The sequence below is a fragment of the Dicentrarchus labrax genome, unplaced genomic scaffold, assembly GCF_905237075.1.
Source record: "Dicentrarchus labrax unplaced genomic scaffold, dlabrax2021, whole genome shotgun sequence".
Lineage (NCBI taxonomy): Eukaryota > Metazoa > Chordata > Actinopteri > Moronidae > Dicentrarchus > Dicentrarchus labrax.
The window spans coordinates 19,046,405-19,058,389 of NW_026136710.1; the positions used below are offsets into that span (position 1 = coordinate 19,046,405).

The following is an 11,985-nucleotide window of genomic DNA, read 5'->3' on the forward strand; positions in this document are numbered from 1 at the left end:
GCGTTTCGGAAAGATGCTAATATCCACTTAAATGTACTAAAAGTGTTCTCATTGTGAGCTGAAAGTATTTACTGTCCAGCTTTGCAGCATTAGGTGGAGGGTTATAGATGAAACAAAGATTAATTGTTGGATTGGCAATATCAGTGGGACTTTGACTCCAGTCAGACAGCTGTGTCAACTCCACAGAGGTTGCCTTCCCAACACACAACTGCAAAAGCTGGAAACTAAATATCACCTCTCAATAGTTACTCACACAAACCTTTCCTACGAAGGCTGTGTTTGTGTAGGGTTTTATTTTTACACAGTAATTTCTGCAAGTCCTCCACAAAGTATCTCAACTACAATAGAAAATATAAAGTGAAAATCAAAACCATAGGAGAAGGATCCTCTCCTTTGCCACAGTTATAGACTGATTTCACATTTAAATGTTGACTCAAAAATTGTGGCCAAGACTCTCACTTTAACTTAAGGCAGATATAAGTGACACGGTGACGGAAGCTGTCCCATGATAGTAGTGTCCTTCTCAACATCCCATTTTATTCACATTCACTTTTTATCCATGGGCTATTTGAGATTCAAAAGGACAGGGCATGATCAGTCCATTGCAATGGCCATCCTTAAGTTCACTTCATTAGTCAGTAAGCAGTGAGTCTGTACCTAAGTGCAATCTGGAGGTACTTGTACTCACTTGAGTATTTCCATATTATGTTACTTTACACTTTTTACTCCACTACAGTTATTTGACTGTTACTTTACAGATTCCGATTAATAGAAAATATAATCAATAAAATATAATATATCACTAAGATTAAGCTACCCAGCAGTATATAAAGTAATTTGAAATAGCCCCACCATAACTTGCTGAAACATTAGAGTGATATGTATATTAATCTATCAATAATTATAATACAATTGTATAGTGTACATTATTCTGAAATGGTACTTTTGGTACTTTAAAGGTTGATTTGAGTAAAGGATCTGAATACTTGATGAGCAGGCAAGTAAAATAGGTGAAGTCAGTAATAAATGGGTCATGTAAACCTGGTTTGGTGGATGTCCAAGCATACATGGGAGTCTCGGGTTTTTATCAAATGGCTATTTCACTTCCCATGACATTTTTGGCTATGTTTGGATATCTACTGATAAGACCTACCGCTGCCACTGCATGTTACACTGCACATTTTAACTCAGTTAATGCTGACACCATCATCAATCTAAACTACTGATGTCCAGTGAAAACCACTTATCTCACTTGAAAAACTATGAAAAAAGCTATTCCCTTATCATTATTCTTTATCTCTATATATGTTATCCAAAGAGGTTGAGGTAATGGAATTGGTTAAATATTATGTAACAGGAAGAAATGTAGGCCCACAGACTGCACACTGGTCAGATGTTGTTTAGGGGAGGGGTCACCTTTATAAAAGTCTGGCCGGTAATCCACCTGGTTCTCACAGTTCAGTCACGATGGGTAAGCTGGGGATTTTGGTAGCTGTTGCTGTGTTTCTGGAGACGGTCTCTGCGACCTCCGTAAGTGTCACGAAAGAATGTTCAAGTTCTCTGTTCAGTATCTGTAAAATAGTGTTGAGTGAAATGCAGTAAGCTTTGCACCCACAGACTTCCTGAAATTCAGCTACTATTCTTAATAATTAAGAAGGAATGATTATGTGTTCATTTTTGAGCCATTAATCTCTGAGAGATATATTGTATTGGAACAAACGTTTCCATATGTCTGCGATCAATTAAAACATTTAAATTTTTTCCAAAACATGCCAAATTAAGACTGAGCATTAAAATATAAAAGCAGCAGGCCATACATATTCTTTGGTGGACTACAGTAGTCCAGTCAAGTCAATCTCTTGCATGTCTTTGTGCTTAATCTCCGAAGCTAGGGACGGTGTACACAGAGGGAGGTATGGTACAGGGCGAGAACATTCGTCTTGGCTTCCGCCGTCACATGGACATCTTCAAGGGGATTCCCTTTGCTGACATCCCTGGAAGGTTTGAGAAACCAAAACGTCACCCTGGCTGGGACGGTGGGTAGACTGATTGAACTTGCTGTAAATTATATTTAGACGGATAACCAAACAACATGAATTACTTTGCAAAGATATGTGTGCTAATCCTTCTCTATTACTTCAATTGAATTGATTGAAAGTTTTATCTTCTAGCTGTAGAGCATCAGCTAAAGGCCTAAACTGTATGATGTGTCATGAAAACAATTTATTCTGGTCTCACACTGCTTGTGTCTCTCGTCAGGCGTCCTGAAGACCACTGAGTACAGGCCGCGATGCATGCAGGTGAACCTTATCATGACTGACACCAGAGGCAGTGAGGACTGTCTTTACCTTAACATCTGGGTTCCTCACGGCCGCTCAGGTAATGACTGAAAGAATCCCACAGAGCCAGAGGGTCGTCCATATGAGATCTGAACTTCAACTGGCTCTCTCTGTCTTCTAGTGTCCACAGGTCTGCCGGTCATGGTCTGGATCTATGGAGGAGGCTTCCTGGCTGGAGGTTCAATGGGTGCTAACTTCCTGGACAACTATCTGTACAGCGGGCAGGAGATTGCAGACAGAGGAGATGTTATTGTGGTGACACTGGGATACCGTGTGGGCACTCTGGGCTTCCTGAGCACCGGCGACTCTGGCTTACCTGGTACATGCAGTGACAGAATTGCCTAGAAGTTGTTGGCCTCCCTGCCAATTTTATACATTGTTACATTAAATTAGACATTCCTGCTGTGACTGAGTTAAAAGTTTGATCCTTGTCAGGAAACTATGGTCTGTGGGACCAGCACACCGCCATCGCCTGGGTACACAGGAACATTCGCTCATTTGGAGGAGACCCTGACAAAATCACCATCTTTGGAGAGTCTGCGGGTGGAGCTAGTGTCAGCTTCCAGGTGAGAGGCTTTATTCTTGGTGTCTAGCTCACTGTGTGAGATGATAGATGGATGACAGATATATAATAATAATATAAAGTAAAATTCACAATTCGTACATATAATATTTCTTACTTTTTCTTTCTGTCTGCCTACAGACTCTCACTCCCCACAACAAAGGGCTGTACAAGAGAGCCATCTCCCAGAGCGGGGTCGCCCTTTGCCCCTGGGCCATCAACAAGAACCCTCGCAGGTTTGCTGAGGAGGTACGTGACAGCTTCTCGGACATGCTTTACTTCTTCTATGGAACTTTTATCTTTTTTCAAAAAATACTGGAATTCATTTGTGTAGATATAACTTCAGGGCTGGGAAACACTTAAAGATGATTTGAACCCTCTTGCCAGGTTGCTCTGAAGGTCAACTGCCCCACCGATCAGTCTATGGCTGCCTGTTTGAAGATGACTGATCCTGCTGTCCTTACGTTGGCTGGCAGTCTCAGTATTTCCAGCTCACCTGATCGTAAGGACTGCACTCTGCACAGTTTGCATTTTCATTTTAGACATTGTGTCAGTGCTTTGTACCTTAGAAACGCCCAGTGAAGTCAGCTTTTATGCCTTTTATGAAGCTTTTCAGAAGAAGAAGAAGCTGAAGTGCACCACAATCACATGTTCTAAATAGGACTAAGATCATTAATGCTTCTTGAATTTCTCCATGTACTCTAAACACAAGGTGAATATATTGTTTGTTGGCAAGTTATTTAAAAAAAGGGCTTCTGAAAAACCTGAGTGGAAATGTTGGGAATTTAGAAGTTTAAATGTTGCAAAAAGTCTACAGATAAAAGCAAAATGTAATGAAATGCAAAGGAAACAGAATAAGTAAATTAGTCATGATATACATAAAGCAACTACCACTCCAATGGAGAGGTGAGCCTCACACCAAGTTGATCTCAGACAGCTTGTGGCCTCACACTTCCTAAAAGGTATACCTGAACACACCTCAAAGACTACACCTAGTTGCTGACTGGCTGCATAAATGGACATTGCTGCCACAGTAACACATTTCAACTGTGATACATACAGTAGTAGCTTTTAATGGCACTAATGTTTTATTAAAACTAGCCATTTTATTGGTGCCTCCATTCCTTTCATACGTACAGTTTATGCATGTATGTAAAGCATTAATTACAGATACAGATCTGTGGGTGCACAGCTGTTGCAGGGCAAAGTTTTTCCTGCTAGGTGTACCAGTTATATTGAAATCATGCAGCTAGTAGGTATATAGGAAGTATCTGATTGTGTCTGCCTCTGTCAGACCCTCTCGTAAACAACTTGGTCCTGTCTCCTGTGATCGATGGCGACTTCCTGCCGGATGAGCCCTCCAATCTGTTCCATAATGCGGCTGATATCGACTACATCGCTGGAGTCAACGACATGGACGGACACCTCTTCACTGCTTTAGATGTTCCATCAGTCAACTCCCACCTGGTGGACACCCCTATGTGAGCTTAAGCCATTAGATCACAGTGTGAGACATTGACAATTCTGCAATGGATCTACCCAGAACAACAAAACTGTAGTTTTCTGAGAACAGTGGTGGTATTAACAGTTTTGGTGGCAGAAAGGTATTTTATCAGACCTAATTTTCAAACCGTCTCTTCCTGATTGCAGCGAGGACGTCAAAAGGCTCCTGGGGGCATACACTAAGGAGAAGGGCAAGGCTGGTTTGGAGAATGCCTACTCCACATACACCTCAACCTGGGGATCAAATCCCAATAAGGAGACCATCAAGAAAACCGTTGTGGAGATTGGAACAGACTACATCTTCCTGGTTCCTACTCAGGCTGCCCTCTATCTTCATGCTGCCAACGCCACGTGAGAATAATATGTTGCTATACAGATGTTGCTGTCAGTGTATTTATTAGCCCCTTTGTCCCACGCGTTGCTTTACAATATGACATTCTATCCAGCAGTTTAACTTTATTTTCTAATATGATAAAATTGAATTAGCGTTTTTACAGATATTTGCATAAAGAATAATAATAATGAATTGACTTTTAATTCAGCACTTAAAAGATTAATCTTATGGCACGCTTCAGCTTCCATAGATATATGCTGTCTTTTATATGTAGTGGGTTCATTGCAAAAGCAGAATCAAACATCAATACTGTATATACTTACAAGCAAGGGAATGTCGATAATTTAGAATTTTCAAAGAGTTAATCAGCTTTTGGAGCTTCTTTGGTCTTTATCACATCCCTATTCTTTCTTTGTTTCACCAAAGGACTGGCCGCACCTACTCCTACCTCTTCTCTCAGCCCAACCGTATGGGCGGCATTGGCAGACCCTACCCCAGCTGGATGGGAGCCGATCACGCTGATGACCTGCAGTACGTGTTTGGAAAGCCTTTCACCACCCCACTGGCATACTGGCCTGGCCACCGTGACGTCTCCGGCTACATGATCGCCTACTGGACCAACTTCGCAAAAACTGGGTATATTTCTGCAGACACAAGACATAGAAGCATGACAGAAATCTAACAAACCTGAATCAGACATGGAAATAGAAAATTTAAACTGCCTCATTGGTCCTTTTCTCTGGTTTTGTCCACAGAGACCCCAACAAAGGAGGTCTGAGCGTCCCCGCTTCCTGGCCTAAATTCACCAGCACTGGACACCAGTTCCTCGAGATCAATTCTAAGATGGACAAGAACTATGTGAGGCAGAAGATGAGAACGCGTTACGTGCATTTCTGGACCAGCGTACTACCCAACCTTCCTGTAAACATCTCAGAATAAAGAGCTTGTGCAATCACCTGTGCCCAGTGTGGACCTGAATTATCACAACAGTATCAGATCATGAAAAAATAAATTGATGACAAATGCAAATTATATTTTCTTGGTTTTATTTTATTATATGTTTACAATATGTAATGCTAAACAAATGTACTTTAGATGTATCACCTGAGTTATGGATTTGTTTTTGGCTCAGCATTCTGGTATTGAGCTCATTCAATGTACACAACATTATCAGTGGTTCAGAAGTGTGTGTTAACTTTGTAATGCAAACTAAACAAAATCAAAACAGACAATAAAAAAAAAATTATATTGTATTTTATTAGCTTGATACTCACACTGTTCAGCCATTTCGTTACCGGTCCGTCTGTGTTAGCTAGCATACAGTTTGTCTAATTTAAGCAAGTTGACATGACAGTTGATGTAGTTTAAGCTTGTAGTTTTGCTTATTAAATACACGTCATGACAAGGTGCCATAATACAGGAAAATGAGACAAGGCCAAGGCGAATATTTCTATCACTTCAAGCTTTCTTTGCCATGTCCGTTATTTTCCTGTACCAGGACTAGTGCTGTCAAACGATTAAAATATTTAATCTCGATAAATCGCTTTAATGTCATAGTTAACTCGCAATTAATCAAATTTTTTTCTATTCTAAATGTCCCTTGATTTCTTTTTGTCCCATTATTTTTTCTCATTTTAATGCTCTTACCAACAGGGAAAAGTGTATCGGCTTGCTTTGTGCAAATGTTGTTTTTATTGAAAAATCATCCATTGTCGCCTGGCTTTGACGAGGGGGCGGACAATTCGCATCGGCTGTGTGTTTGGCCATCAAGTGGTATTTCAGACTGGACGTGCTGCGATGATACCTCAGTTCACAACGACAAAACACACAGATCACTTTGGTCTTGTCAATGGAACCATTTGGCAACTTTTTAAAAGTAAACTTTCCATTCAGAATATTATTGGCATCCATTTCGGTGCCTTGCACTCACCATCCACTCAAAACGTAACGTCTACTACTCTTAAACAAGTGTGTGCGGCGTGCCTGTTGTTTTGTTTCTGGTCTAGCTAGATCTATTGTGGTGTAGTAGTTTTTCTAACGCTGCTAGTTGTTGCAACAGCATGTGAAAAAAACTACAAAGTGTGCTAGGCCAAAAAGAACATTAATCTCGCGCTAAAAAAATGTACGCCGTTAAAATGGGTTTGCGTTAACGCCGTTAATAACTTGTTTAACTGACAGCACTAATCAGGACACAAAGATAAGATAAGATGTAGCTTTATTGATCCCCCTTAGGATAAATTCAAAATTGACACAGCAGCATAGGGCAATGTAATGCAAGAAAGAGTACGGAAGTCGAGGTACAACAAAATAACACAAAATAAAATATTAAAAAATATAATGTAAATTAAAGCTGCAAGCAGCATTGGGTGGAACCTCGCCATCAACCTACGTTGGGGCATGCACAGCGGTTGCCCGCTGCAGCCGCGCCACGTCACACCACGCCAAAGCCCTCATCGCCGGAAGCTGAGGGAGACCGCTCTACATTGTCACATGTTTCAGACATTGTGCAAAAGACTTCCGCTTTCACAGCGAGACTCTTCACTGTGAAGCGTGGAAATTCAGATTGGATCATGTACGCAGAAGTTATGACAACTTTCTGTTTTCATGGCGAAGGATGGAAATTGGACACCACGGGACGCCACGCCACGTCTCACTGTCGGACGGAATGACGTAAATAGCGCAACTTTTAATCGTGAATGTCTTTAGATGGCTGTGTCCAAATGTGGAGTCGATCCGATAAATTCCCTGCATGCAATGCAACAGCGAAAATCACCAGAAATTACCACAAAATCCAAAATGGCCGACTTCCTGTTTAGTTTGAGGTATGGGTCCAAGAGGCTTATCTGCTTCTTTTATCACGATACACATGCGTACCGATTTTCGTACATGTCGGCCTTAAGCGTTGCGGAGGCTGATTCGGGGGGCTGGGCGCATGGGGATACGTGAGTTTTTGCCACAAATTAATTTTGTGCAAATTTCCATGAGCTTTCGACCTGTCTCACAGCGGTCGCCGGCTCGGCCCCTAACAAGGAAACAAAATATAAAAGATGAAGTGCAGAACTTGACTTGGTATGAAAAATAAAAGATGATGCAAACAGTCATAATAAATGTAATAATGGTGGTGACTAAATGTGGTTACTGCAGTTTTAATGTGCGTTTCAGGGGGGATTTTTGTTTTGACACATTTGTTTTGTATTTGTATTTGTTTGGGATCTAATACTTAATATATTTTATATAATAATAATTATGATAATAATAATAATAATAATAATAATAATAGCAATAATTAACATAAGAATATGAATGATCCATGTATTGCAGAGGGATGTCATTAAGGTTGAGTTAATGATGATAATTGACAAAATGGAAATGTTTATAACACATGTACTGAGACACAAAAAGTGCATTTTGTGGTTCTCAACCGATCATTAATGAAAGCATTCCATTAATGGCAGGCTTTTTTTAAAAAAAGGGCAGTTATTTTGTTTCCATTTGAATCACAGATAATTTGAAAGATTTGAATGTAAACATACAGAAACAGAAATGGAACTGTACGAATCAAAGGGAAATAGAATGCAATAATTCCATTCTGTGATATCAGCAGGTCTGTAGTCTATAAGGTTCAGACAGTCAGATCCTTTCAACCGTTCAGACACATCTTTCGAAGCTTTTCAACAAGTGACACCACTGTGAGACAAAGTGACAGAAACAAGAAGAACACCTTCAAGTCAGACCACTGATACAGACCACATCTGTTCAGACAAACTGCAAATCAAGACAAGAGCATTACTTTGAGACTTATTCCACCAGCCAAAGAAAATGCAGCAAATGAGAAACTCAAGACGTGACCAGGGGATCTCTGGACAGGAAGCCGCTGGCCACGCCCGGCTGAACCTCTTAGGGGAGTGCGATGCCCTTCGTGCACAAGTTAAGCAACTCAATGAGAAGTTGGATGCAGAGAGGGTCAACTGCTTCACCGAGAAGAACAGGAGAATCCAACTTAACAAAGCGTTGGATGAGTTAAGAGACAACCTCCAGAAACAGAAAACCCTGAAAGAGATGTATATCAACAGGGAAAAAGAAACAAGGAGAGAGCTAGAGAGGCTGCGAAAGTACAGCGACACAGAAACTCTCAGCACCACAAAGATTGCTACTCAGGTGAGAGATAACACCAAGAGGAAGAAGAAAAAGCTCCTGCAAGTCGATTATGAAGAGCTCCAAGTGGCACACATCATCAACGAAAAGAAGTTCAAAGCTGAGCTTGATGTTGTGATGGAGCAGAACAACTTTCTCCAAAAAGAACTGGAGAACATCACTGCTTTGCACAATGAGGTCAGCCTAAAATATCAAGCTGAGGTCGTCACTGTCCAACAGCAGCCTGAGACCCTTCAGAGTGAGCTTGAACTCTATCAGAAGCAGTATGAAGAGTTCAATAGGGCATATACTCTCAGCGAACAGAAGTTCACTGCTGAGCTGCAAACGGAGAGGGAGCAGAGCAACTTTCTTCGTCAAGAACTTGAGAAGATCACTGCTTCACACTATGAGGTCAGCCTGAAATATCAAATGGATGTCGTCAGTGTCCGACAGCAGGCTGAGACCCTTCAGTGTGAGCTTCATCGCTTTCAAAGCAGTTATGAGGAGCTTAAAGCGTCCCAGATACTCAGTGAACAGAAGTTCACAGCTGAGCTCAACGAGGAGAGGAAGACAAACAAGACTCTTCGGGAAGAACTGGAGAAGATCACTGCTTCACACCACGCTGTCAGCCTGAAGTATGAAGCTGATGTCATCAGTGTCAGACAGCAAACTGAGACCCTTGAGCGTGAGCTTAACAAGCAAATCAAGATTAATGCAGACACAGTGGCAGAGGGCTGGCAGGTCTACAACAACTTGAGGGCTGAGCAGTGCGCCCTTCGTCAGCAGACGGCAAAGGAGTTCAATACCCTGCAGCAGAACACCTTGGAGAAAGAGAGCATCTGTGCGAGAGAGCTGGAGGAGCTAAAAACTCAGCTCAGCATTCAGAACTCTCTCAACCTTGAGCTATCCACTGCGCTCGAGGCTGAGGAAGATAATTGTCGACCTCCAAGAAAAATGTGTAAGGAAAACCAAGAGGATGAGCTGTGTGATGAGCAGCAGTCCTTCCCTGATGCACCGGCCATCGAAGTCCAACCACTGGACAAGGATCAAGTCTCCGAGGAGAACACCCCAGCGACACCAAAGACTCCATCAGTGTGGAAGAAGACCCGTCACTTTCTTGGGTTGAGAAAACCACAGCGCTGGAAGAAGTAGGAGGACCCAAATCCAGTTCACGTACGCAATCAACATCAGCGTATAGTGAAACTATTAAGTGCCTACCTCCAGAACACTTCTATCAACATCCAACAGAGGCACATGACATGAAGAAAATGCACAAAACATTTGAATGCATTTCTTGGTTTTCTCCGGGGACTCCGGTTCACCTAAAAGTCTGTCTAAAAAACATCTTTGACAGACTTTTAAAAAAACTTACGCAATCAACATCAGCGCATAGTAATACTACCACCAGAACACTTCTATCAACATCCAACAGAGGCACATGACATGAAGAAAATGCACAAAAAATCTGAATGCATTTCTTGGTTTTCCCCGGGGACTCCGGTTCACCTAAAAGTCTGTCTGAACCATCTTTGACAGACTTTAAAAAAATATATATATATATAAAAATGCTATTCCTGCATATATGGTTGAGATATTTTGTTATTGTACAATCAAATGTTTAAAGAACAATTAATCAAATGTAAGAAGGATACCATTTGTGGCAGATTTAAAATTCAGCCTCAGAGAATGTGTCTCCCCCTGTAACTTTATCTAGGAAAGAAGAAACGTCTTCACATTCACCAAAATCAAAATCAAAATGTCAAAATGTGAAGTGTTTGAACTATATCTTGATGGTAGAACAGAACACTTTGTACAATGCTGCATTTAGTCTAATGTACATTTTAATGTACAAATAGGTTAATTGAGGTGTGCAATATGTTAAACTTAACTAACTTATGATACTGTGTATTTGGCTTTGATAACTGGAAAACAAACCACAGATATTTGCTTAATTAGGCATTTAAAAAGTGCATAAACGTGTATAAAGTTTGGTGTATATCAGACTGCGTACGTATGTGGCTGGGCTGCGGTTTCTTCCTCTCAAACTTTGCTTCACAGTCGCCTGGAGTCAGCATCGGTGAAAGCTGCTCCACAGGTTTCAGCCTGGCAAATAAAAAGGGTGTTTATATGTTTACGTAGCAAGGTTTCTCAGAGGAGAAAGGGACAGGTAAGGATATATCACAGTTACACAAAAAAAAAGTAAATGTCCTTCAGCTGCTTACACAGCAACCACAAAATCTGTAAACAGCACTCTGGTCGTGCAGGTGTGCAGTCGTTAGGTGGAATTACAGAGCTGTAAGATGTGTTTTTTTTAAAGATAATTATTATTATATTCTTTGGATTTCTTTAGGATGTTACTATGTGATACTTTCAGCTTTTAATATACCATTCAAGAGGGCGGGACTCTTATCAAACATGTGAAGTTTCGTTGCGATTGGATCATGTACGCAGAAGTTATGACAACTTTCTGTTTTCATGGCGAAGGATCGAAATTGGACGCCACGGGACACCACGCCATGTCCACGCTGTTCGACAGAATGTCGTAAATAGCGCAACTTTTAAACGTGAATGTCTTTAGATGGCTGTGTCCAAGTGTGGAGTCAATCCGATAAATTCCCTGCATGCAATGCAACGGCGAAAATCGCCAGAAATCAAAAATCAAAAATGGCCGACTTCCTGTTGGGTTTGAGGTATTGGTCCAAGAGGCTTTTCTGCTTCTTTTATCACGATACACATGCATACCGGTTTTCGTACATGTCGGCCTTACAGATCTTGGGGGCTGATTCGGGGGGGCGGGGCTCCGGCATTTAGTGGCGCCCGTGCACAGGGACAATTGCATACTTGGAGTGGGCGAACAATTGAATTTTGTGAAAATTCCCATGATCATTCATGCACATTGTGGCCGCCAAATATGCAGTCACCTCCGGAATAAATAATAATAATAATTCCTAGGAATACAAGAGGGACCTCACAGTGTTTGACACTGGCTCGGTCCCTAAATATAACTATAAATGAAAGTATATACACTATGCAATATTCAAGTAGGAATAGTGTGTAAATATTTGAGCAGCTTGATTAAAACTAAACTGTACATGTAGAAATTAAATATTAAT

The 11,985-nt window shown here is 41.1% G+C and overlaps 1 protein-coding gene across 1 annotated transcript; it reads left to right on the forward strand.

Moving 5' to 3' along the window:
* Nucleotides 1-1,392: 1,392 nt before the first annotated feature.
* On the forward strand, nt 1,393-5,767 carry LOC127370788 (bile salt-activated lipase). The gene is made up of 11 exons (XM_051413152.1): nt 1,393-1,530; nt 1,889-2,036; nt 2,260-2,379; nt 2,461-2,658; nt 2,775-2,905; nt 3,043-3,150; nt 3,289-3,403; nt 4,196-4,382; nt 4,552-4,755; nt 5,165-5,374; nt 5,494-5,767. Exons 1-11 carry the CDS (start codon nt 1,468-1,470, stop codon nt 5,675-5,677), a joined length of 1,668 nt encoding a protein of 555 aa, XP_051269112.1. The 5' UTR covers nt 1,393-1,467; the 3' UTR covers nt 5,678-5,767.
* The last annotated feature ends 6,218 nt before the right edge of the window (nt 5,768-11,985 follow it).

Coding starts and splice junctions, on each gene's coding strand:
- LOC127370788 (XM_051413152.1), top strand. CDS start 1,468: ATGGGTAAGCTGGGGATTTTGGTAGCTGTTGCTGTGTTTCTGGAGACG. Junction 2,380..2,460: donor GGTTCCTCACGGCCGCTCAG/GTAATGACTGAA, acceptor TCTGTCTTCTAG/TGTCCACAGGTCTGCCGGTC. Junction 5,375..5,493: donor ACCAACTTCGCAAAAACTGG/GTATATTTCTGC, acceptor TTTTGTCCACAG/AGACCCCAACAAAGGAGGTC.